At 46.3% G+C, this 23,422-nt stretch overlaps 1 protein-coding gene across 1 annotated transcript in view; it reads left to right on the top strand.

Annotated features, from left to right (window-relative positions):
• Positions 1-73: 73 nt before the first annotated feature.
• The window catches only part of LOC310829956 (leucine-rich repeat-containing protein 37A-like), a 38,329-nt gene continuing 14,980 nt past the window's right edge, over positions 74-23,422 (top strand). The window contains exons 1-11 of the mRNA XM_083709177.1: positions 74-546; positions 3,639-3,710; positions 5,156-5,227; positions 8,470-8,541; positions 9,620-9,700; positions 11,649-11,720; positions 13,927-14,001; positions 14,208-14,326; positions 15,971-17,487; positions 20,246-20,353; positions 21,554-21,606. Of these exons, the coding sequence (XP_083565303.1) occupies positions 335-546; positions 3,639-3,710; positions 5,156-5,227; positions 8,470-8,541; positions 9,620-9,700; positions 11,649-11,720; positions 13,927-14,001; positions 14,208-14,326; positions 15,971-17,487; positions 20,246-20,353; positions 21,554-21,606 (2,453 nt within the window). The 5' untranslated portion in view covers positions 74-334. The remainder of the gene's footprint in view (positions 547-3,638; positions 3,711-5,155; positions 5,228-8,469; positions 8,542-9,619; positions 9,701-11,648; positions 11,721-13,926; positions 14,002-14,207; positions 14,327-15,970; positions 17,488-20,245; positions 20,354-21,553; positions 21,607-23,422) is intronic.

Raw genomic sequence — 23,422 nt, 5'->3', positions numbered from 1 at the left:
TTTGGACCTCCATTGTTGCCATGGCTATGAGAATTCTAGGATGCCGGGAGTAACGCAGAAACGATGTCACAACCGGGCGGAATGCTTGGAACTGGCACACAGAGGCTTACTGTGAAGGGGTCAAAGATCAGGGAATACACAGGCATGGGGTGGTGATGCGGTGGCCTCTTCCAAGAGCCTCGCCAGTGCAGCCTCCGTAATGGAGAGGCATGTGGCTATGGTTGCTTGGTAACCGCATGGAGCCACTACCAGTGTTGGCCGCCATTTCCCAAATCATCCTTTGCTGGGGTCAGATGAGCAAGAGGGGAGCGGGGCCTGGAATCTGCTCTGTAGTATGGGCCCCGTTGCCTCCTCTAATGCCCATCTCTTCTTCCTCGCGATACTGCTGGTGTCCTTGACGAGGGTGGACTTAGCCATAGAGCCTTGCCCAACCCCATGCCGTTGCACCTTGGAGATCCTCAACTGTAGCCGGATCACCAGCCCTCCGGGACTCCACCGCGTGCCTCTCCCCAAGCCCTTTGGCCATGCTCACGTTTTTTTCTTCTTGTAAGTATTCGAGAACCCGAGAGATGATCACCCCGCTCCCAGAACTCTGGGAAGCCAAAACGCTTTTTTATTTTATGAGAGCCAGTGTGGTGTAGTGGTTAAGAGCAGTAGTCTTGTAATCTGGTGAACCGGGTTTGATTCCCTGCTCCTCCACATGCAGCTGCTGGGTGACCTTGGGCTAGTCACACTTCTCTGAAGTCTCTCAGCCCCACTCACCTCACAGAGTGTTTGTTGTGGGGGAGGAAGGGAAAGGAGAATGTTAGCCGCTTTGAGACTCCTTCGGGTAGTGATAAAGCGGGACATCAAATCCAAACTCTTCTTATTTAAAGGTCCCGGGCCCTAAAGAAGCCAGACTATCCTCCACCAGGGCCAGGGCTTTTTCAGTGATGGCTCCGACCTGGTGGAATACTCTGTCCCACGAGACCAGGGCCCTGCAGGACTTGATCTCCTTCCGCAGGGCCTGTAAGACAGAGCTATTCCGCCTGGCCTTCAATTTGAATTAGCCTGATTTCTATTCCCTTTTCCCTTTCCTTTTCTATGAAGAAACCTTTCTGGGACCCCACATTTAAACTCTTCCCTGGTCTCCTTGCTGGCCCTAGTAGGACCAACTTGGCCAGTTAGCCCTGGTGATCATTAGATGTTTACTGATTGGGGTCCCCCCCCCAAAAAATGACCCCTGAATTTTAGAATTTTATTGACATTGATGCTGCATTTATGTTGTCTTTTATGCTGTTTTTAAGTCGCATTTTAATCAATGTTTTATATTTGCCACCTTGAGCCCAGTTTTTAAACTGGGAAGGGCGGGGTATAAATAAAAATGTATTATTATTATTTAAGTCTTAGGGGTGAGCGAGATGGGAGCAGGGGACTTCTGACTCCCAGGCAACTTGAGGGACGACTAGGTAGAGAGCTGGTTGTGTATCTGCCGAGACCTGTAGTATAGGTGCGACCTTCGGGAATCTCCATCCAAGTAAACAAAGGCAAACGACCAAAGGGGGAGGCTGTCTGGGTTGGTTCACTGCAGGGCAGTTCAGAGACAAGCAGTAAAGTTTATTCTTTATTCAAGGAAACGGAATACAAACGAGAAACCTATGGGCATGGCTGGCCCCGTTAAAGCAGTTTCCAGAGCTGATAATAGCCTCCTCAGCTGTTTTCCCTGCAGTCTTTAACTCTTACTGGAGAGGGACTCCCTGTGGTCTTTGTTCTGCTACATGGCCCTCCGTGCCCTCGGAGACAAAGGAGGAAGGGAGCTGAATACAGAGGGACCAGCAGGCTACTGTGTAGCTGCTGCAGCCTCTGTCTCCTCAGCTGCCTGTCCTGCGTCTGCAGTGCCTTCTGCCTCTGGTTCCTCTCTCTCACTCAAGCCTGTTGCTTGTTCAGCATCCAACCATTTTGCCTTGCCCTTTTCATCCTCTGACTTGTCTTGTCCCACCACCACTCCCCTGGCTCTGATCCTTCCTCCTCTGAGTCCTTCCCTAGGGGGCTCAAGGAAAAGAAGGTACATCAGCAAAGATGGGGTTTATCACACCACACCTTCCTCCTGCAGGGCTCATTCAATCGCACATGCTGCCTAAGCAGGTGTCTAGGCCCTAGGGCATCCCTGTTTGGACTCCACATGCCATGACAAGCAGTGTTCAAGACTGGGTTTCTCATGTTGGTTTTGGTAGGGCTGGCTTTCTACACAAAATGAGTGCATGCTCCAGGAACATCTAAGTATCTCCACCTTGCTTAAGGTGGTAGAAAACTACAGCCTCTCCTCTCTATAATTTGGGGAGTTCAGCACCACTGTTAATTGGCATGAAGAAGCACACCCAATACTTGCTTAAAATGGTTACTGTATTGTTTTTTCCTGGAAGGGCTCCTCCGCTTTTGAACTGAGGTGGGAATGTGACAGTCTAGCTCTCTGCCTTTCCTGAAGTTGCTAACGGTACAGAAGTGCAGGAAAAAATGTGTCATGCCTCTCTCGGTTATTTGCAGTAGATTGGCAGGGATTATTCTCGGTTGTTTTAGTAATTGCGACCGCAAAATGACACCCACCCATAGTTAGCCTGCTATTTCAAGAAAGTGGAAATACGGACACAAAAGTTGTTGAGTGTTTTTCTTTGGCAAAGTTGAGCTTTTGAGCTATTCATGAAATTCGTCAATACATGGGCTGCCATACGTACATCTGGATTTTCCTGGACACGTTGGCAATTTCTTCCTGGACGCTGTTTATGAGGGCTGAATATGGGTCATGTCCGGGACATTCTGGACTTATGGCAAGCATAGGTAGCTAGGCATGGATTTGGGTGTGGAAGGACTGTGAGCTTCAGGTCTGGGTACTCTTAAAAACATCCCCAACTAAATCAGCTGCTGAGAGGCACCATGTTCTTTTGAGCCTAGCTGAATGTCCTTTGCACCTAGCTCTGAAGTTTGCCTTCCCCTGCCATTCATGGAGGAGAGAGGTGACCCTAGGGAAAATATTCAGCAGGGCTGGAAAACCTTAAGGTCCAGCGGGCAAACTGGGGCTCCTCCTGGGCCGCACATCTCCCCGGGCCTGCTCTGCACCCCTTCTCCCCCTTGAGTACTTCCACCTGGCTAGAATGTGTACATGAACTGCCATAATGCTTGGACGAAATTGGAGGGTTGTGTAGAAATCTCTGATTTGTGTTGGCTGGAATGTAGCCTATAGTGAGAATTCATTCTTCTACTCAATTTGCCTCGGATCCAGCTCTGGCCCCTGGAAGGTCCCACTCAGGGGAATGTGGCCCTGGGTCTGAAAAACGAACCTCTGCTATGCACATTTTAAGAGAAGAGTCTGGATCTATTGCACCAGCTCTTCCTAAGACCTTCTTTCCTAGAAGTCATCAACATAGAGGAGAAATTCTCCTGGGCAGGGGTGGAGTTCATCTCCTCTCGGTCATTGCCCCCATAAATGTGAGACTTCCAGGTTCAGGAAACAGTGTTCTATGGAGGCTTGGAACACTGTATGTCTGGAAATTTGACTTTCAGGATGCCAGATAAACATGACACACAAGAGATGCAGAGTTCATTTTCCCACACCAGGAGTATCCGTTTAATTTTTGTTCCCCCATGTTTATTATTTTCCCCAGAGACTTCACTGATAATGCGATTTCTTCCATTGGGAAACAGGTGTGGAGGGCCTATCCTTGGGCTGAGTACTTGTGAGTATTATTTAGAGTCGTCAGTGAGTACCTGTCCTGGCCTTGGTTTTGGCCAGTTTCAGTCATGGTGGTTTTTGGTTGTAAGTTATTGGCAGTTGACCGACGACTAAGGCCACATTCAAACCATACATTTAAAGAAGGCACTATGATCCCACTTTAAATCAGTCATGGCTTCCCCCAAACAATTCTGGGAGCTGTCGTTTGCTAGCGGTGCTGAACAGGGCCAGTCCAAGACATTTTGGCACCTGAGGCGAACCATAAAATGGCACCCCGCTTCCAGCCAGGGAAGAAGGGGTGAATGAAAATCTACATCAGGAACGGGAGTGGGGGAATAAAGATCTACTTCGGGGTCTGCTGCCCCCGTGGATCCTGCTGCCTGAGGCAATCGTCTCACCTCGCCTCATGGGTGGGCCAGCCCTGGTGATGAGAATTGTTAGGAGATTCCTATTCCCCTCACCAAGCTATTCTCCCTGTAGAGAGGGATTGATATACTACCCTGGGAATTGCAGTTCTGTGAGGGGAATAGGTATCTCCTAACAACCCTCAGCACCCTTAACAAACTATAACTCCCAGAATACTTTGGGGGAAGCCATGATTGTGGGATCATGGTCCTTTAAATGTATGGTGTGAATGTGGCGTGAGCTGGGCGAGATCAAGGCAAAAGAGCTTGATCTAGCTAGATGAAGTTCAGTTATGCTGCAAATCAATTTGAAAGCTTAAGATCGTTGGGACCGGGTCCCTGCATGTTCATGGAAGTTTTGTGAGGTAATAAATATACATTTGTCAAAACCATAGCTGTCAACATTTTCCTTTTTTTTTAAGGGAAATTCCCTTATTCCAAATAGGATTACTCTCAAGAAAAGGGAACAGTTGACAGCTATGGTCGAAATCTGAGGTAGTAGAAAGCTCCCAGTTAAGAAAATTGCTTCCTTTGCCAGAGTATTGTACTCAGAAATCCCCAAACATGACAAATAGATTGATACAACTTTTGAAAGCTGGGGCAACACAGAGCATCTTAATCCAGGCGGTGTGAGTAAGGGGCTAGGAATGGGGAACAAGTTGTCATTTATAGGCAAAACTACCTAATTTGTAAGTAAGTGAACTAAAGCACATCTCAGCCTCCTGAATTCACGCTTTCCTGAATTTTGCAAATGTGCATATTAGGACTGGGGAAATCTAGCTCTAGTCCAGCGGTGGAGATCCACCTCTGTAAGCAGCTTCCAGGAGAGCAGATTTGCATCTCCATTATGAAAGTGATTCGGGCCATTTTTTTGACGTGCAGGAGGTGAATGCGAGTCTCCAGCTGGAGCCAGTTGCTATGCATGGCAAGTTGCTCATGGCTGCAGCTGGGCCTGAGTTCTGCAAGTGCAGAAGGACTGTGCTTTGGTTATACCCGTTCTGTTAAGGCTGAAAACATGCCTGTGACCTTGTCTCCACCTCTCCAGGGTCCTCAAGAGCAACAGCCTGAGCAGACTTCAGAATACCTCCCTGGATGGCTTGCTTTCCCTTACTCACCTGTAAGTTTCTGCGTCTGGCTGCAGCAATTTGTTGGCTTTATAGTTTCAGCATGCCACCTTTCTTATGGAAGTAATATAATGTTCCATCTCCATGACATTCAAAGCTTCATCAGTGGTGGCAGGTAACATTACCCAGAGTGGCTGGGGAAACCCAGCCAGATGGGCGGGGTACATATAAATTATTATTATTATTATTATTATTATTATTATTATTATTATTATTATTATTACTACAGTGGTGCCTCGCAAGACGAAAAGAATCCGTTCTGTGATTCTCTTCATCTAACGGTTTTTTCGTCTTGCGAAGCAAGCCCATTGACAGCTTAGCGGATTAGCGCTACAGCGGTCTAGCGGCTTCTAGCGATCAGCTGTTAAGCAGCTTAGCGGCTTAGGGAAAGGGCAGAAAAGCAAAAAAAAAAAAAAAAAAAAAAACAAACCGCGGGGACTCACAAGATTTTTTCGTCTTGCGAAGCAACCCCATAGGGAAATTCGTTTTGCGAAGCGCCTCCAAAACGGAAAACCCTTTCGTCTAGCGGGTTTTCCGTCTTGCGAGGCGTTCGTCTTGCGGGGCACCACTGTATTATTTTGACTTGGTAGGGCTGCGATTGTTAACCTTGCTGTTTTCATCAAAGTAAGAATTCCAGACAATTCTTATTCCATAAGAATTCCATACCTCTTATTCAGAAGCTAAGTCATACCGCATGGCAGAAGTTTTTGAATTAGTGTATTTTTTACGCCAACGTGTGAATTTCCAAAAAAGCTAATCAAACACACAAAAACTTTCAAAAGTTGAGGAACACTTTCTGCTGGCGTCAAATTTCAACATCGAGATAAGAATTTCAAAAATTGAATATACAAATGACAAAGAGATCTTTCCCACGTGTCTCTGGGCAGGAAAACCATAGATTTGGAAGGAACCTCAAGAATCAACTAGTGTTGGGTTGCCATATTTCAAAAAGTGAAAATCCAGACCAAAAATTTGTTGACTTTTTTTTTTTTTGCCCAAAGTTGTTTCAAAATCTCAAAAAAATGACATATTCAGGCTATTTCCAGGAAATTCCTGACGTATGGCAACCCTAATTTCTAGTCTAACTCCTGCAAGTGCAAAAATCCTGCCCACAGCAGCCATGGATGGGACCAAAACACCAACTTTCTGGTTAACATCCATACACGCAGACCCACTGATGTATTTCAAACAAGCCATAACTAACATTAACCACAATTTATCCAGGTCTAGGGACGCGGGTGGTGCTGTGGGTAAAACCTCAGCGCCTAGGACTTGCCGATCGCAAGGTCGGCGGTTCGAATCCCCGCGGCGGGGTGCGCTCCCGTCGTTCGGTCCCAGCGCCTGCCAACCTAGCAGTTCGAAAGCACCTCCGGGTGCAAGTAGATAAATAGGGACCGCTTACCAGCGGGAAGGTAAACGGCGTTCTGTGTGCTGCGCTGGCTCACCAGATGCAGCTTCGTCACGCTGGCCACGTGACCCGGAAGTGTCTGCGGACAGCGCTGGCTCCCGGCCTATAGAGTGAGATGCGCGCAAAACCCTAGAGTCTGGCAAGACTGGCCCAAACGGGCAGGGGTACTTTTACCTTTACCTATCTAGGTCTAGGCAAAATAATAATCATCATCAAACCTTTTTTTGGCGTCACATAGAAACATCCATAGCAAATCAATACAGAATTCCCGCTTTCTAGGCAAAATGGCAAGCTGCAGTTAATCAAAAACAGAAACAAAAGATTCCAAATTCTTTTTTTTAAAGAATATTTATTAAAATTTTCAATAATAATACAATAAAAAGAAAAAAGAAAAAAATAACAAAAATACAAAAATGCAAAAATAAAAATATTTAAAAACACATAAAGTTTCCATTACTTATTTTTCATTCACTTATTTCCCAGACCTCCTCATACCTCCCTTTTTTGTATTCCAATTCAATTTGTTAGTTCAGCAAATCCTTATCAATAAATTATTAACCCAATTCTAAACCTTTTTTCCCCATATTCTCTTAAGGCATTACAGCTGGAAACCACTTAATTTCTATCCAACATCATTCTAAAATTCATTAATTTTGCAATGTTTCTGTAAATAGTCTTTAAATTTCTTCCAATCTTCTTCCGCTGACTCTTCTCCCTGGTCTCGGATTCTGCCAGTCATTTCTGCCAATCCCAAAAGATTCCAAATTCTTAAAGGCTTTGCTGAAGGAGCAGAGGGGAGGGTATGAGTCTGAGATTCACCTAGGCTTACTCACAAATGGCAGCCCAACATCAGGCTTGCAATGGAATTTAGTACATTCCATTTTTTAGCCATGCTTTGAGCCAACCAAAGCAGATGAATCTGTTGAATTTTGAATTCTTGCGAAATTAAATTTGCGGTGCTAGAAATTTCAAAATCTGAAATGTCCTATCAGAGATCAGAAATACATCCAGTTTTCAGATTTGTGGAGAAAGATTAAAAAGAAGAGGATCCGAATGACAAAATCAGGTTGGCATGTGGAAAAGTAAATAGCCTACATTGCTTTGCCACATCTATCTCCCAACTCATAAGAGATCTGTCTAGGCAAGCATCATGACACATAAGTGGCCAGACACATACCTCCAGAAAGCTAATAAGCAGAGCCCGAAGGTGACAATCTTCTCCAAAGGTTTGTCCTTAACATCTGATATTTCAAGGTATACTGCCTCTGTGCATGAAGGTTCCATTTAGCTGTCTTGGCTAATACTGTTACAGTGATGTCATAAACATGAGTCAAGCTACAAGGATGGATCCATGGAGGAACAACTGTATAAGTACGTTTTGCTCATAACTGTCAAGTGTCCCTTATTTGGCGGGACAGTCCCTTATCCCAGCGCCATGTCCTGCTGCTGTCCCTTATTGATGAGGCTTCATTTGGCTGCTGGCTAGGCTTTCTGCCTTTGGCTCAGAGGGGCTCAGAGGTTGAACATACCTGTGCCCGGAAAATCCCTTATTTTGGCTGCTGATCCCTTATTTTCGAGGCTGCTGGTCCCTTATTTTCAAATCTGTAAGTTGACAGCTATGGTTTTGCTATATTCCACATTCTGTGCAGATTCCACTCTGGATAGTGCTAAAGGATTATTGATCTTTATTAAAGCTGACTAAACTAGGCCAAAAGCATCCAGTCAAAAAAAAAACTGTCAAAAGCAGAAACGATGGGGTGGACATGTCTCTAGTCTCTAGTCTCTATAGTCTCTAGTTTGATAAGCTCTGTGTGCTGTCTTAAACAGGGACTTGTCGTGCAATAAAATCCACTTCATTGAGAAAAACGCCTTTGAACCTGTCCCGTTTCTGCAATTTATGTAAGTTGTTGGGGGCGTAAAACGGTCTTTTCTGGGAGCGGGCGAGCAGCAGAAATGGAATGGCTTTCAGCCCCCCAAGTCCTGAATCTGCCAAGCCCCTGCCCTGGAAATAATTTCCCACCCCCAACTATTTCTAAAAGCAACCGGGTGCTGGGGGTCAAGTCTGCTGGGTGTGGGGAGAGTACATTATCTCTGGAAGCCTTGCCCCATGATCCCAGATGGGATGGGTTGATTTGTTGCTGAGGGAGGAAAGCGACCTCTGCACATGCTCAGAGGTACCCCGAACAATGTGATTTATGTGAATCAGACTGGAATTCTGAAGCAGCGGGGCAAAGTCAGGCTTCTGTCCTAGAACGGATTCTCTGTCCGGTCCTGGTAACTTGGAAAACGCTAACAGGACTCTGAACAGCTTCCAGGCAGACTTAAGTAAAAATACCCCTTAGAGATCTGTCCCAGAGTTCATCCAGAAGAGAAACTGGCAATGGAAATTGAAGGGGTCAGTACTGGGGGAAAGGGGGGGGTCAGGGGAGGCCAATGGAACAGGGGAGGGAATAAGGAATTACCCTCATGCTCTGTCACAACAACTCAGAGTGAGAATTGATATCCACTACTAGACAGGGATAGTGGGACGCTGGTGGCGCTGTGGGTTAAACCACAGAGCCTAGGACTTGCCGATTAGAAGTTCGGCGGTTCGAATCCCTGCGACGGGGTGAGCTCCCGTTGCTCGGCCCCTGCTCCTGCCAACCTAGCAGTTCGAAAGCACGTCAAAGTGCAAGTAGATAAATAGGAACCGCTCCGGCGGGAAGGTAAACGGCGTTTCCGTGCACTGCTCTGGTTCGCCAGAAGTGGCTTAGTCATGCTGGCCACATGACCTGGAAGCTGTATGCCGGCTCCCTCGGCCAATAAAGCGAGATGAGCGCTGCAACCCCAGAGTCGGCCATGCCTGGACCTAATGGTCAGGGGTCCCTTTACCTTTACCTTACTGGACATTGATGGGTGGGGGGGGGGGCGAGAAGAGCTTGCATTTGTACAAATGCAAAGTCCTATACACCACGATTGCTTTTGTTTCCCTTCGCAGAAATCTCAGCGGCAACATTATTGGGCGGATCACGCAAGGGGCGTTTGAGGCCTGGCACGGAATGCAGTTTTTGCTCAAGATGTAAGTGAAATAAAAACCTGCAAGTACTTGAGAATAGCCAGCCTCTGGGGCAGGGGTAGGCAACCTAAGGCCCGTGGGCTGGATGCGGCCCAATCGCCTTCTCAATCCGGCCCGCAGACGGTCCGGGAATCAGCATGTTTTTACATGAGTAGAATGTGTGCTTTTATTTAAAATGCATCTCTGGGTTATTTGTGGGGCATAGGAATTTGTTCATTCCCCCACCCTCCAAAATATAGTCTGCCCCCCCCCCCCCACATGGTCTGAGGGACGGTGGACCAGCCCAGGGCTGAAAAAGGTTTCTTACCCCTGCTCTAGATCCTGAGCTACATTAGTGAGGAAACATTGTTTTGTATGAGTTATCAACATGCAACACCAGATGGCGCCAGAAGATAAAAGAAATTCTACGCAATTTTCTATACCGTTTCCCCCCCCCCCCTTTTGTTATAACAATTTAATTTCTGGCTTATTTAAAGCATGTTTTTCCTGTGTGTGTAGATCCACCCTCGCACACAACCCAAAACGGTGTGTCAGCAATTAATGCCTTTAGGGTAATGCTGAAAGTACTTTGCTTGCCTTTGACTTTTCTTCAGCCCGCAACAATAGTTCCGAATTGCAGCCCTCGGCCCTGCAAGATGTAACATGCAGTTGTGAGGAAGAAAGGGCCTCTGAGCATGTGCAGAGAACTGTTTTCTTGTCACGGGGTAACCAGAGCCCTTCAGGACATATATTCAGGGTCAGCAAAAAAAAAGTGTTTCTGTCAGAAGCAAGAGCTTTGAAATTGCCTTAACCCCAGTGTTTTTCTCCTCCTAAAAGTATAAATCACCGATACCAGGGTTGGTGCAGGGCTGGCGCTCCAAGTGTCCCTATTTTCCATTGACAGTCCCAGATTTACAGAAGCCTATGATTATGGAATAGGACACCCCTGTTTTCATCAGAGAAATGTTGGAGAGTATGTTAATTCAGGCGTAGTGAACCTCCAGGTATTGTTGGACTCCCAGATGACGCCTATGCTGGGTGGCTTGCAGGATATATAAAAGCAGAATAAAACACTGTCTTCTAAAGGTTGTATAGTTGCTTATCTCCTTAGCTCGAGGGTCGCATAACTCCATACCCTCCAATATTTCTCTGATGAAAATAGGGATGACTTACCATACCTTCCAACACATCTCCAATGAAAATAGAGACATCCTAAACAAAACCATGCCATCAGAAACTGGGATGGCTGCTGTAAATCTAGGGACACTTGGAAGGTCTGAAGTTTTTAATGTTTGACTTTTTGCTATGTTTTTATATGTGTTTGTAAGCCATGCAGAATGACTGGGGAAACCCAGGCAGATGGGTGGGGTATAAATAATAAAACAACAATAACAACAATAATGGATGATGATGAATGGCTTCCATATTTCCACACAGAGTCGAGCCCCATAATCTCTCTTTAAAACTTTAGAATTTCACAGTATCTCTAATCATTAAGAGATTACAGTGGTGCCCCGCAAGACGAATGCCTCGCAAGACGGAAAACTCGCTAGACGTAAGGGTTTTCCGTTTTGGAGGTGCTTCGCAAAACGAATTTCCTATGGGCTTGCTTTGCAAGACGAAAATGTCTTGCGAGTTCCTGCGGTTTTTTCCCCTCCCCCCTTTTTCTAAGCCGCTTATACGCTAAGCTGATAAGCCACTAAAAGCCGATAAAAGCCGCTAATAGCGCTAATAGCACTAATCCGCTAAGCCGTCAATGGGCTTGCTTCGCAAGACGAAAAAACTGCTAGACGAAGAGACTCGCAGAACGGATTCTTTTCGTCTTGCGAGGCCCCACTGTATTGCTCTGTGCAGTTCATCTGTTTGAGGCAGCAAACTGCCTTGGTCTGGCTAGGTATTTTTAAGCGGCTGGTTTTGTTTGCTTTTTAAGCTGGTTACAACAACCAGTTCCCTTTCCCCGGTTTTTCTGCAGGGTTCTCAACCATAATCCGCTAACGGTCATTGAAGATGCCCGTTTTTACAAACTGCCCTCGCTGAAGTTCCTGTAAGTACCTGAAATACATTTGCTTGCGTCTTCGCTTGGGATTTTTCTACTACAAATGCTACTATTTGGGTTTGCTTGGGTCGCGAGGAGCTTCATCCATCTTCCTCCTGTTATTTTTGTCACAGCGGGTGGTGCTGTGGGTTAAACCACAGAGCCTAAGACTTGCCAATCAGAAGGTCGGCGGTTCGAATCCCCGCGACAGGGTGAGCTCCCATTGCTCGGTCCCTGCTTCTGCCAACCTAGCAGTTCGAAATCACTTCAAAGTACAAGTAGATAAATAGGTACCACTCTGGTGGGAAGGTAAACGGTGTTTCCGTGCGCTGCTCTGGTTGGCCAGAAGCGGCTTAGTCATGCTGGCCACATGACCCGGAAGCTGTACGCCGGCTCCCTCGGCCAATAAAGCGAGATGAGCATCACATCCCCAGAGTTGGCCATGACTGGACCTAATGGTCAGGGTTCACTTTACCTTTATAAAATCTGAAGAGCCAATGTGGTATAGTAGTTAGACTGGACTAGGACAAGTTCAAGTCTGGACTCAGCCATGAAGCACACTTAATGACTATTGGTTGGTTGGTTGCTATAGTTTCTCAAATCCTCTGCCTCGCAAGACTGTTGGGAATACTAAATTGGTCAGAGGTTGGAGAGGGAGGCATGTACGCTTCCTTGAATAACTTTGAGGAAAGGCTGGATGGCAATGTAACAAATAAAGAGAAATGAAATTTTAAAATACATCTAAATTAACCACTTGATAGTGCCTCTGAGTAACTCTCATAGTTAAAGGCTTTCCCTTGTAGCCCAGTTTTCCTGCCAGGCCTCAGCCGCAAAATGTGTGAAGTAATATATAAAAAGGAGAGTGGTTGCCTCTGAGCATGCACAGATTGCAGTGTTTACTTTTGACTGAAAACTAGTTTTTTTTTGTTTGTTCCTGGAACACATAAGTGAATGATAAGGACCTTCATGGTAGTGATACCCGCCCTGTGGAGCGCTCTCCTGTCAAATGTCAAAGAGATAAATAATTATATGACTTTCCGTAGACGTCTGAAGGCAGCCCTGTGTTGGGAAGCTTTTCATGTGTGATGTTCTGTTGGGTTTTTTATATTCTGTTGGAAGAAGAAGAAGAAAAAGAAGAAGAAAGGGAGGGAGGGAGGGAGGGAGGAAGGGAGGAAGGAAGGAAAGAAGGAAGGAAGGAAGGAAGGAAGGAAGGAAGGAAGGAAGGAAGGAAGCAGTCAGATGCCTTTGACCATATGTTTAGGTTGCTTTTGTGAATCACTGAGGAACCTGGATCAGCCCAATGTAATATAGGGAATTAACGCACCAAAACACAGCTATGCAGTTCTCCGACTAAAAAAAATATGTCTGCATGTTAAAGGAAAGTTTGCATAAAAATGATGATATTGGCGAAAACAACATAAAAGAATGCATTGCGTTAGGAAAAAATGCTTTCAAAAATGTGTCCGTAAGGAGAAACACACACTAGAACGGTAACAAATTTTGGTGAGTAAGGACCGTTGTTGTTTTTAATGCAAAATATGCAGAAATGTGGCAAACTGAAGATTTAAAAAATGAGGAACAGAGAGAAAGACACAATCTGATAGATTTTTACGTCCCTAATTGATGCCAGGAATCCAGATTCCCAGTCGAAAGCATGACTCCTAGGCCCGGCTGAGTTGAGGGCTCAAGCTTGCTTCAAAGCCACCAACTTTATCAGAAAGCTTTCATCTCCACACCCAGATGCATAGGGGCAGACTGTTCTTAGTCAGTGGCAAAAGAAATGAACTCAGCTTGTGCTTTGAGGCACTCTTACCTTTAGTGTTGTCCGATAGGTGGCAAGGACTGAGCCTCAGGCTCTCTCTCTTCCCATTCTGCATGATGTGGAGCTGTGTATAATTCAGAAACAGCAAACCTTTTCCCCCGTAGAAGCTGCCCCGGGGGAAACGATGGCCTACTGACGCTTTGCATTGTTACTTCTCACAATTGCATCCCAATCTTTCTCTGAGGAACTCAGGGGTAGCAGGCACAGGGTTAATGCCATTTCATCCTCTCAACAGCCCTGTAGGGTAGGCCAGTCTAGTCTAAGACATAATTGACCAGACTGAGCTCACCCAGTGAGTTTCATTAAACCCACTACGCAAAGCGCTCTATCTTTTATATCTCTTGGTATGCCTTGGCATTTAGCACAGCAAAGACTCTCGCGTCCTTTTTCCAGGGACCTTGGTGCCACTGATGTGACCCCAGAGATATTGGAGGCCCTTCTCAGAACTTGCCTGCAACTGAAAACTCTGTAAGTATCGTGTGTGGCCCTTTTCTTTTGTTGGTGTCCAAGAGAGGGAAGGAAAAACTGAAAATGGCAGCTAATCTTATCTTACCTACCTTTTTCCTTTCTGCTCCTCCTGTTGTCACTCAAGTATCTGGGCTGTTTGTGCTCAGATTGCTGGTAAATTGCAACAAGAAGAGGCTAAATATGTTTGTCGTTTTTTCCATCTGCAGCATCTTGCCCAGAAAGATGGCCTGTTGCCTCTGCCATATTCAGGACGACATTGAGCTTTTGTGTGAGTCAGTCAAGTTGGATTGTGCCAACACATGTACCGCTAACGTCACTTTGTGTGGTAGGTTTGTTTTTTTAAATTAAAACGTTTGTTTCTGTCTGTCTAGTTTCACACAAAGGCTGGGTAGACACTATACCGCCATTTTCGAATGTAATCCATTCCAGAGGACCATTCGACTTCCGAAACGTTTGGAAACCGAAGCATGCATTTCCGGAAGCATTTACATCTGGAAAACTCAATACGGAAGCCACGTGGCACATTCAGCTTCTGAAAAGCGTTTGGAAACCGAAGCAGTTACTTCCGGGGTTTTTGGCATTTGGAAGCCAAAACGTTTGACTTCCAAGACGTTCAAAAACCGAGGTACCACTGTACCTTTAAAGCAAATGTGAAGCACAATCGTTCCCTCAAAGAATTCTGGGCCTTGTGGTTTGTTAAAGGAAACTGTAACTCTGTGAGAGGCAAACCACACTACCCAGAATTCCTTGAGGGGAAGAATGTGCTTTATTGGTATTGTGTGCAACCCAGCCTAAGGGGGGGGAAATGTTGGGAAATGGAACACGTTAACAAATGACGCCAGAAACGCCAGTGTTCAAAATGGCACCAAAATCGAAACAAATCCACAAAGTGCAATCTTTTTACCCCCAGAATCCTGCATTTAGGCTCTTCCTCTTCATGGTTGACCTTCTAAAGGGAAACTTAACTGAAATAAACGGTTTATTTAAAAGCTTACAGGTTCAGAGTAATACAGAACCTGTAAGAAACTAACACAAAGGATGGTCAGATAAAACAGGCATGCAAGTGGCGCTAGATTCGCAGTAGTACTGCCCCAAAACTGTCAGCATCGCCCTTGAGCCACTGCCACCGACTGGACTCATCCACTTCAGCCCCGACTGGGCCAGGCGAGCTGGGTAGCACTTCCAGAGACCACCTTCTGCACAGGAACAGGTCAAAGTGCTGTGGACTCACAACTCAGAGTTGTGAGCACCAGATTCACTTCCGAAGACAGTCGTTGCACAGCAGAGTACAGCAGAGCATAAACCACTTGGAGAACAGCTCTGTAGAATAACTACTTTTATTCTATCTACAACTATCATACAAACTATATACAGAGCTCTATGGAGATGCTGGACTGCACTGAGTGTCTGCAGCTGCTCTTAGCAGCAACCTTATCTACACAGAGTCCTTATCTACACTCAGTCTCTCTAACACTCAGTCTCTCCCTTTGATGTGAGGCTGGAGCGGAATAAGTAGTGAGCAGAAACCACCCCCTCCTCTCTGGAAAATCAGCAGAGAACATCGGCAGATTCTTGCAATGGGAGGGGTGAAATCTCCTCAAAAACAACAGGGCTGAGAAAACACACACACACATTTGCCCAATTGAATTCAGTGGGGCTTACTCCCAGGTAGAAGGGTATAGGGTTGCAACAGGGGCCATATTCAGCCCAAACTGGACAGAATGGTCACATTCACACCATACATTTATAACATATGGCTCTCCCCCCCGCAAGAATCCTGGGAACTGTAGCTCACCCTTTTACAGAACTATGATTCCCAGGAAACCTGAACAATTCGAAGTTCTCAGGATTCCTTGAAGGGAAGCTGTGTGATTTCGATGTATTTGTCCCATTTCCAAGTTCCCTTCCCGAAGCTCACTGCCCATAGACACCTCTGTGGTTCTTTCCTTGTTCTTCTTTCTCCGAGCAGAGAAAGAGGAGGCGATGAACAAGATGCAAGAAGATGTCATAAAGGTGTTGGAAACCAGGAAGCTGAACGACAGCGGCAGCACCCTGAACATTATGCCGGAGAGGTCTTTCCGCACCAACCTGACTCTGACCCTCTCGGCCACCGAGGGCAAGTCTCACTTGGACCTCCATTTCCACCGACTCCCCACCAGCCTTTTCGAATCCGTCAAGGGCTTCAAAAAGCTGAAAAGCGAGGACCTCCTGGATGTGAAGTGGACCGACCAAAGCGAGCTGAAGAAGCTGTACCTGCTGGCCAACTTGCTGCAGGTGGCGCTCAAAGAAAAAATCGCAGAAGACGAAAGGGAGAGTCAAGGCGGGCCACTACAGGCTCAGAAGGAGGAGCCTCCGAAAACACAGCCTGCTACAGGGGCTGCGCAAGGGAAGGGAAGACACCTGAGAAGGGTGAGAAGAGAAACTTGGCGTGGCAGCACCCCAAGATGGGTGGAGTCGTTTCTCAGGGCTGGCAGAGAGAGGCGAGGATTTGCAGAGTCCGCTAAGCAGCATGCGGGGCAGCGAGGCAGCACAGATTCCCCTGCTAGGCCTCGGAACTGGAGGAAGCTAGCCGGGGGTCTAGAGCCTCTAAGTATGGCTCGACTCCGCCGAGCAGTGCTTGGTTCCTCTTGGAAACGCTCTGCCGGACAGTACCCGACCCAGTCCCCTCCCTTGACTGCCTCCATCATGGTGGACGAGAATCCCGAAGACATGACAGGCAAGGTAGTGATTATCTTGAAGCACCCCAACAAAACCAGCAGCGCAGAACAGGAAGAGCAAACCCCTTCTGTGAAGGAGGAGGTGAAAGTAGTACCTAACCCGGTTTCACCTGTCGAGGCTCAGCCGGCCGTCGAGGTTCAGCCGGCCGCCGAGGCTCAGCCGGCTGCCGAGGCTCAGCCGGCCGCTGAGGCTCAGCCCGCCATTGCATCTCCACGTGAAGAGAGCACAGACAAGTCGGAGGAAATTTTGCGGGAGCGCCTGGAGTCTGAGATATTGAAGAAGGAGGAGCTGCTCAGCCAGCTGATGAAAGAAGATAAATCCAAGCCCCCGCCCGACGACTCGGAAACCTTGAACGAGATCTCCCCTGACATCACCTTGTCGCAAGAGACGCACTGGGAGCACCACGAGCAGAGGACCACCTATTCCCCGCGCCTTCAGCTCTTGCCAGCTCCAGACGACTATTTGCTTCAGGGCGACCTCTTTGAAGCGGAGCTGAACAAGCGTTTGGAGCCCCTCATCCCCAACGCGCCGGTGAGGAACCTCATCTCCCACGTGATCCGCATCTTGAAGATGGACTGCACAGAACCCGCCATCCAGCTGGCTTGTGCTAAGCTCATCTCCAGGACAGGCCTCCTCATGAAGCTCTTCAGCGAGAGAGAAAACATCAAGGAGACCACTTCCCTGTGGAAGTCGTACCTTTGGTCTGCCAAGAATACAGCCAACAAGACCACGTTGAGCCCAAGGAAAATGGGGAAACCTTCCGACGAGGTAAGCCAGCTCCAGCCAACCTGATGCTTTACAGATGTCACTGAGTTACAAATTCCATCATCCCTGACCATTGGCTATGCTGGTTGGGACTAATGGAAGTTGTGATCTGAAGACTACAGTCCAAAGTTGCAGAAGAGTGTGGGGATGTTGTGGATAGTAGGAGAGGACATATTGATTAAATATTATCCTTCCTAACTCACGCTAGTGAGTCATATATATAGAGTGGTACCTCAGGTTAAGGGACGCGGGTGGCGCTGTGGGTAAAAGCCTCAGCGCCTAGGGCTTGCCGATCGAAAGGTCGGCAGTTCGAATCCCCGCAGCAGGGTGCGCTCCCGTTGCTCGGTCCCAGCGCCTGCCAACCTAGCAGTTCGAAAGTACCCTCGGGTGCAAGTAGATAAATAGGGACCGCTTTCTAGCGGGAAGGTAAACGGTGTTTCCGTGTGCAGCTCTGGCTCGCCAGAGCAGCGATGTCACGCTGGCCACGTGACCCGGAAGTGTCTTCGGACAGCGCTGGCCCCTGGCCTCTTGAGTGAGATGGGCGCACAACCCCAGAGTCTGGCAAGACTGGCCCGTACGGGCAGGGGTACCTTTACCTTTACCTTACCTCAGGTTAAATACTTTATTTGTTCCGGAGGTCCGTACTTAACCTGAAACTGTTCTTAACCTGAAGCACCACTTTAGCTAATGGGGCCTCCTGCTGCTGCCGCGTCACCAGAGCACGATTTCTGTTCTCATCCTGAAGCAAAGTTCTTAACCTGAAGCACTGTTTCTGGGTTAGTGGAGTCTGTAACCTGAAGCGTATGTAACATGAAGCGTATGTAACCTGAGGTACCACTGTATAGCAGAGCTCATTCCCCGTTTTACACAGCAAGAAGCTAGTTGCAGATTCGTTTGAATCTCTTTAGTTAAGCAATCTAGTCTGGCATGCCCAGATTGGAGCATATTCCTGGGAACACCCCTTTGATTTCCTCCTAAAAGAATAAAGAGTCTTCCTTATAAGTAATGAAAAGTTTACTCAAATTCAGTTCAGATCCCTGAAGGCAGCCTTTAGCTTGTAGGGACAGACACAGTGTGGCTTACATCCTTGTAAGGATGGGCCCATATGCTGCTGGCAGAAAACCAGCAGACAGCATCAGGAGCAGTGGCCAAAATGGAAGAGAGCATCAAAAGAGAGATGGCTGCGTGACTAGCTCCTTTTATGGGGTCTCCCAGGGTCACGCCCACCTACCTGGTCACATGCAGGGGGAGGATGCTCCAGACCAGGTGTGACAGGAAATCCTCTTGGCTGGAGTAACACCCCCTGCGTGTCCACTCTGGGCAAACAGGAAGTATTGTACTTGACTGCTTATGTTACATCCCACAAAGACAGAGACAAGGAGCAAATGTGGGCAAGTCTACCAGTGGTCTCTCAGAAGGTTGGCCAACGCCCAGCTTAGTTGGGTGTGCTCCTACAGTCTGTTTACTCCAGGGACTGATTTGGCGTAGGTTTCTAGGAAGATTCGTTCTTACGCTTTAAACGCACTTCATAAGGGAGAAAGGAGAGTCAAAAAATTATTGATGTAGGCAGGTGATGCAGAGGTCCTTTGGCTGCCTCTGAGAAGGCCCATAGCTTTGTGGTGAACCACATGGTTAGTGTTAAGTTGTGGGTGAACATATCAGACGGCACAGCGATTCTTCAAACAGCTCTTGTTTATTCACAGCCCAGAACAGAACTGAACTGAAGGGTTCAGTCAGCCTGCTTATATAGAGCTCCAGTACAACGCAACTGTAACAATTTTCTAAAACTATCCAATCACTGAATATCACTTTCGATCCCTTATTCGCATAACTATCTACAGTATCCCCCTGCTGGCCCAGGGTGAGAACTTCAGTACATAACAGTTAGCATACAGAAGAACCCAGATATAGGGGGGAATTCTGCATTGCGCTCCTCTGATTCTTCCGTCGGTGCTAGTATTTGTGCTTGTCAGGTGGAATCATTCCCCTGCTCTCCTGTGCTGTTTGGGGGGGATAATAATAATAATAATAATAATAATAATAATAATAATAATAATAATTTATTATTTGTACCCCGCCCATCTGGCTGGGTCTCCCCAGCCACTCTGGGCGGCTTCCAACAAGGATGAAAGATACACTAAAATGTCACATATTAAAAACTTCCCTGAACAGGGCTGCCTGTATTCTCTGGACCCCCCAGAGAAGATTTGGGGGAGATGCAGGGAGTGTGCAGAGGGAAGAAGTGGGAAGTCTCGTCGCACTAGCCAAAAACCTTGTGCCAGCTTATGCTGGCTGCCAGTTTAATTGAATCCAGGCCTCCATCCGTGGCATCGATAGTTAAATATATCCCGGGCAATAAGGAAATACATTGGTTGCCAGATTCAATAGGCTGGGCTTCATGGATCAAAATCTGATTCTAGTACAGTGGTACCTTGGGTTACAGACGCTTCAGGTTACAGACTCCGCTAACCCAAAAATAGTACCTCAGGTTAAGAACTTTACCTCAGGATGAGAACAGAAATCGCACGGCAGCGGGAGGCCCCATTAGCTAAAGTGGTGCTTCAGGTTAAGAACAGTTTCAGGTTAAGAACGGACCTCCGGAACAAATTAAGTTCTTAACCTGAGGTACCACTGTATAAGGCAGTTTTATGTGTTTGTATGAATGCAAGCCATCCTCAAACAGTGTTTGCAGCTGAAGAAATGAGAGAAACACAGAAAAAGCCAGCTGCCTTATATTGCTTTCTTTTGTCCAATCTTGCAGATAGCGAGGCAGGGGATTCCGGAATATGGGTACGGCAACAAGCTGTTACTGGCTATTTCAGTGACGGCTGTGATAATGATTATCATTGCAGTAATTTGCCTGATTGAGGTAAGCTAAAAATCTGTTGTTGTTGTTGTTTTAAAAATCCTTATTTTGATCTCTTAACTTGCCATACATTCCATTGCTTTGAATGGGTAGCACATATCCCCAAAACACACTATATTCTGCTACTGTGGAAGGACTAATACCCTGCTAGTTATAACAACTTGTTCTTCGCCTTAATTTAAGCCAGAGTTACACATAAGCATGAAGGATCTGTCAATTTTAGTTCTCATTTTTTCCAGTCTTAAATGCACTTTTCCACTTTTTACAGCAATTAGTGACATTTTTTTTAAAAAAGAAATATTATTAAACATATTTGTATACCCAGTTTTGGCTGATGCGCACATTTTTGCCATTAATACAATGCATTTTTGTTTGTTGTTTTCACTATTATGTTTATTTAACTGCTTTGCAAAATTTAGATAACTGTGAATTTTGAAGCATAGCTTTGTTTTGGCTCATGAACCGTTTCAGAAAGTGTGAATTTGCACTGTATTTAAATGTGCACTGAATCAATTTCCTCCTCCACCCCTAACACACACACACACACACACACACACACACACCTCTTCTGAAATGGGTCTTCTGCTTCTATAATGTCAAGGCTAAGACCAGGAACAGAATAAATGACCGCAGCAAACGTCTTCACAACAGGGAGTAGGACTGAGGAATCCAAGCAGCTTTGAGCTCTAGCTCCATTCTTTTAAATAGAAAGGACCCTGAGCTTGTTATCCGAGGCCCAACTCAATGTCCCCCTCCCTGAGACGTTCGGAGGGTGACAATGCAAGAACGAGTCTTTGCTGTGTTGGCTCCCTGTCTGTGGAATGCTCTCCCCAGAGAGTCTCGCCTGGTGCCATCATTACATGTCTTAAACGCCAGGCAAAGCCATTCTTCTTTAGCCTGGCCTTCGTCATTAAATAATCTGTGGCCTGTTAAATGAGGGGAGAGAGAGAGAGAGTTATTATGATTATTTTATTATTATGCTGCATAAATTATGTTCTTAATATTGTACACTGCCCAGGGATCTTTGGATAAAGGGCAGAATATACATGGAATAAGTAATAATAGTAATAATAATTATAATTATAGGCATGACAACAAACTAGTCCCTTGCTTGGCCACCCCAGTCATTCCTGCTACCCGCCTGTGAGTAATCTTAGAATTTTGAGTCAGTCACAATCGCTTCTTCCTCTTCTTCTTAAACAGATCTGCTCTCAGCGTTCGGCAGCTAAATCAAAGGACGGCAGCTCTGAAAAACGGTAATTCTTTGCCAGGGATGCTTAGTTCTCTGCAATTTAGATTTCTGTGTGCAGGACTCAGTCTCAAGCTCATGATTTGGGTGCTGGGGATTCTATCCCTTCCTCTGTGAGAACAACAATTAGTTGCCCCCCAACAATTAGTTAAGGAAAATCAAGTCCTATACCAGGCATCCCCAACCTTCGGCCCTCCAGATGTTTTGGACTACAATTCCCATCATCCCTGACCACTGGTCCTGTTAGCTAGGGATCATGGGAGTTGTAGGCCAAAACATCTGGAGGGCCACAGCTTGGGGATGCCAGTCTTATACTGTAGCTGCCTGCTACATATTTAAGAGCAAGTCAAGTTTAGGCTTTAGCAGTAGGACGTGTCATTTTAAGGGGTGAAGCATAATTTGTGCAAATTTCTTCAGTGAGGGTCTTAAAAATACGTTTTGGGGTGTAAGGAATCCAAATCTGCTATTATTTTTGTGATCTGGACAACATTTAGCTTGTTAAGTATGTTTGATGAGGAAGCACGCAAACTGCTTTTGGAAAACCAAAGAATTTTAATTTTACTTTCTGAAAGGGTTAGGTAATGCTAGATAATTAATAAATACTAAAACTGCAAGTACTTGGTTTTTAAAACTGATTTCTATGTAATTTTTACACACATTTTACTTACCAAACAAAACTAAATTATATTAATTTAGCCAAAATATATTTTGAATTCCCAGTGTTATGAATTTTCAATACCCCCTCATTTGGGGAATTTCAAAGTTGGAAAATTCAACACGCCCTGCCTTAGTAGCCTTTTGTCTTAAGACAAAACCCCATGTTTCTACGGAGAGGTGTGCCAATGTCTTCCTTTTAAACTGGTCTAGTAATCAGTGTATCTTTAGTCGTGTGCGTGCCAAATTTTGGATTTGTTGGTGGTCTGTAGGTGGAGCTCCCATTGTTCAGTCCTTGCTCCTGCCCACCTAGCAGTTTGAAAGCACGTCAAAGTGCAAGTAGATAAATAGGTACCACTCTGGCAGGAAGGTAAACGGCATTTCTGTGCGCTGCTCTGGTTCGCCAGAAGCGGCTTAGTCATGCTGGCCACATGACCCGGAAGCTGTCTGTGGACAAACGCCGGCTCCCTCGGCCTATAGAGCAAGATGAGCACGCAACCCCAGAGTCATTCGCGGCTGGGGTACCTTTACCTTTACCTTTTAGGTGAACTTTACACCTAAAAAAGTAATGTTGCAACCATATGTTCAGGAAGGCAAGTAGAAGCATTATTGTCTATGCACCTACTTCAGTATGCATGGAGGCGCATTTCGGACATCCGCCTCAAAGTTCAGTTTGTGGCGGCAGGACCTAGTGCCATTTGCATGTTCCTTGTGCATACAGAGAACAGCCCTAATAATTGAAAAAAGCTCTTGAGAGAGAGAGACAGAGAGATTCATGTCTCATTTTAAGGTGTTTCCAGTAACCAGGACAGCTTTATGCTACCAAACATTTACGGAAGAAGTGTACAAATGCCAGTCATTACATTTTAAAACCCGGATCTCAGATTTAAGAGGCGGGAATTCGTAAAGCATTGCACTGAGATTCAAAATTTTGTTTATTGCTCATTCATAAGTTCATTCATAGGGACATGGGTGGCGCTGTGGGTTAAACCACAGAGCCTAGGACTTACCGATCAGAAGGCCGGCGGTTCGAATCCCCGCGATGGGGTGAGCTCCCGTTGCTCGGTCCCTGCTCCTGCCCACCTAGCAGTTCGAAAGCACGTCAAAGTGCAAGTAGATAAATAGGTACCACTCCAGCGGGAAGGTAAACGGCGTTTCCGTGTGCTGCT

Source organism: Podarcis gaigeae (assembly GCF_964106915.1).
Source record: "Podarcis gaigeae genome assembly, chromosome: 13".
Classification (NCBI taxonomy): domain Eukaryota; kingdom Metazoa; phylum Chordata; class Lepidosauria; order Squamata; family Lacertidae; genus Podarcis; species Podarcis gaigeae.
The sequence above is the reverse complement of the archived record's forward strand: the minus strand, read 5'-3'. Positions and strand labels throughout refer to the sequence as shown.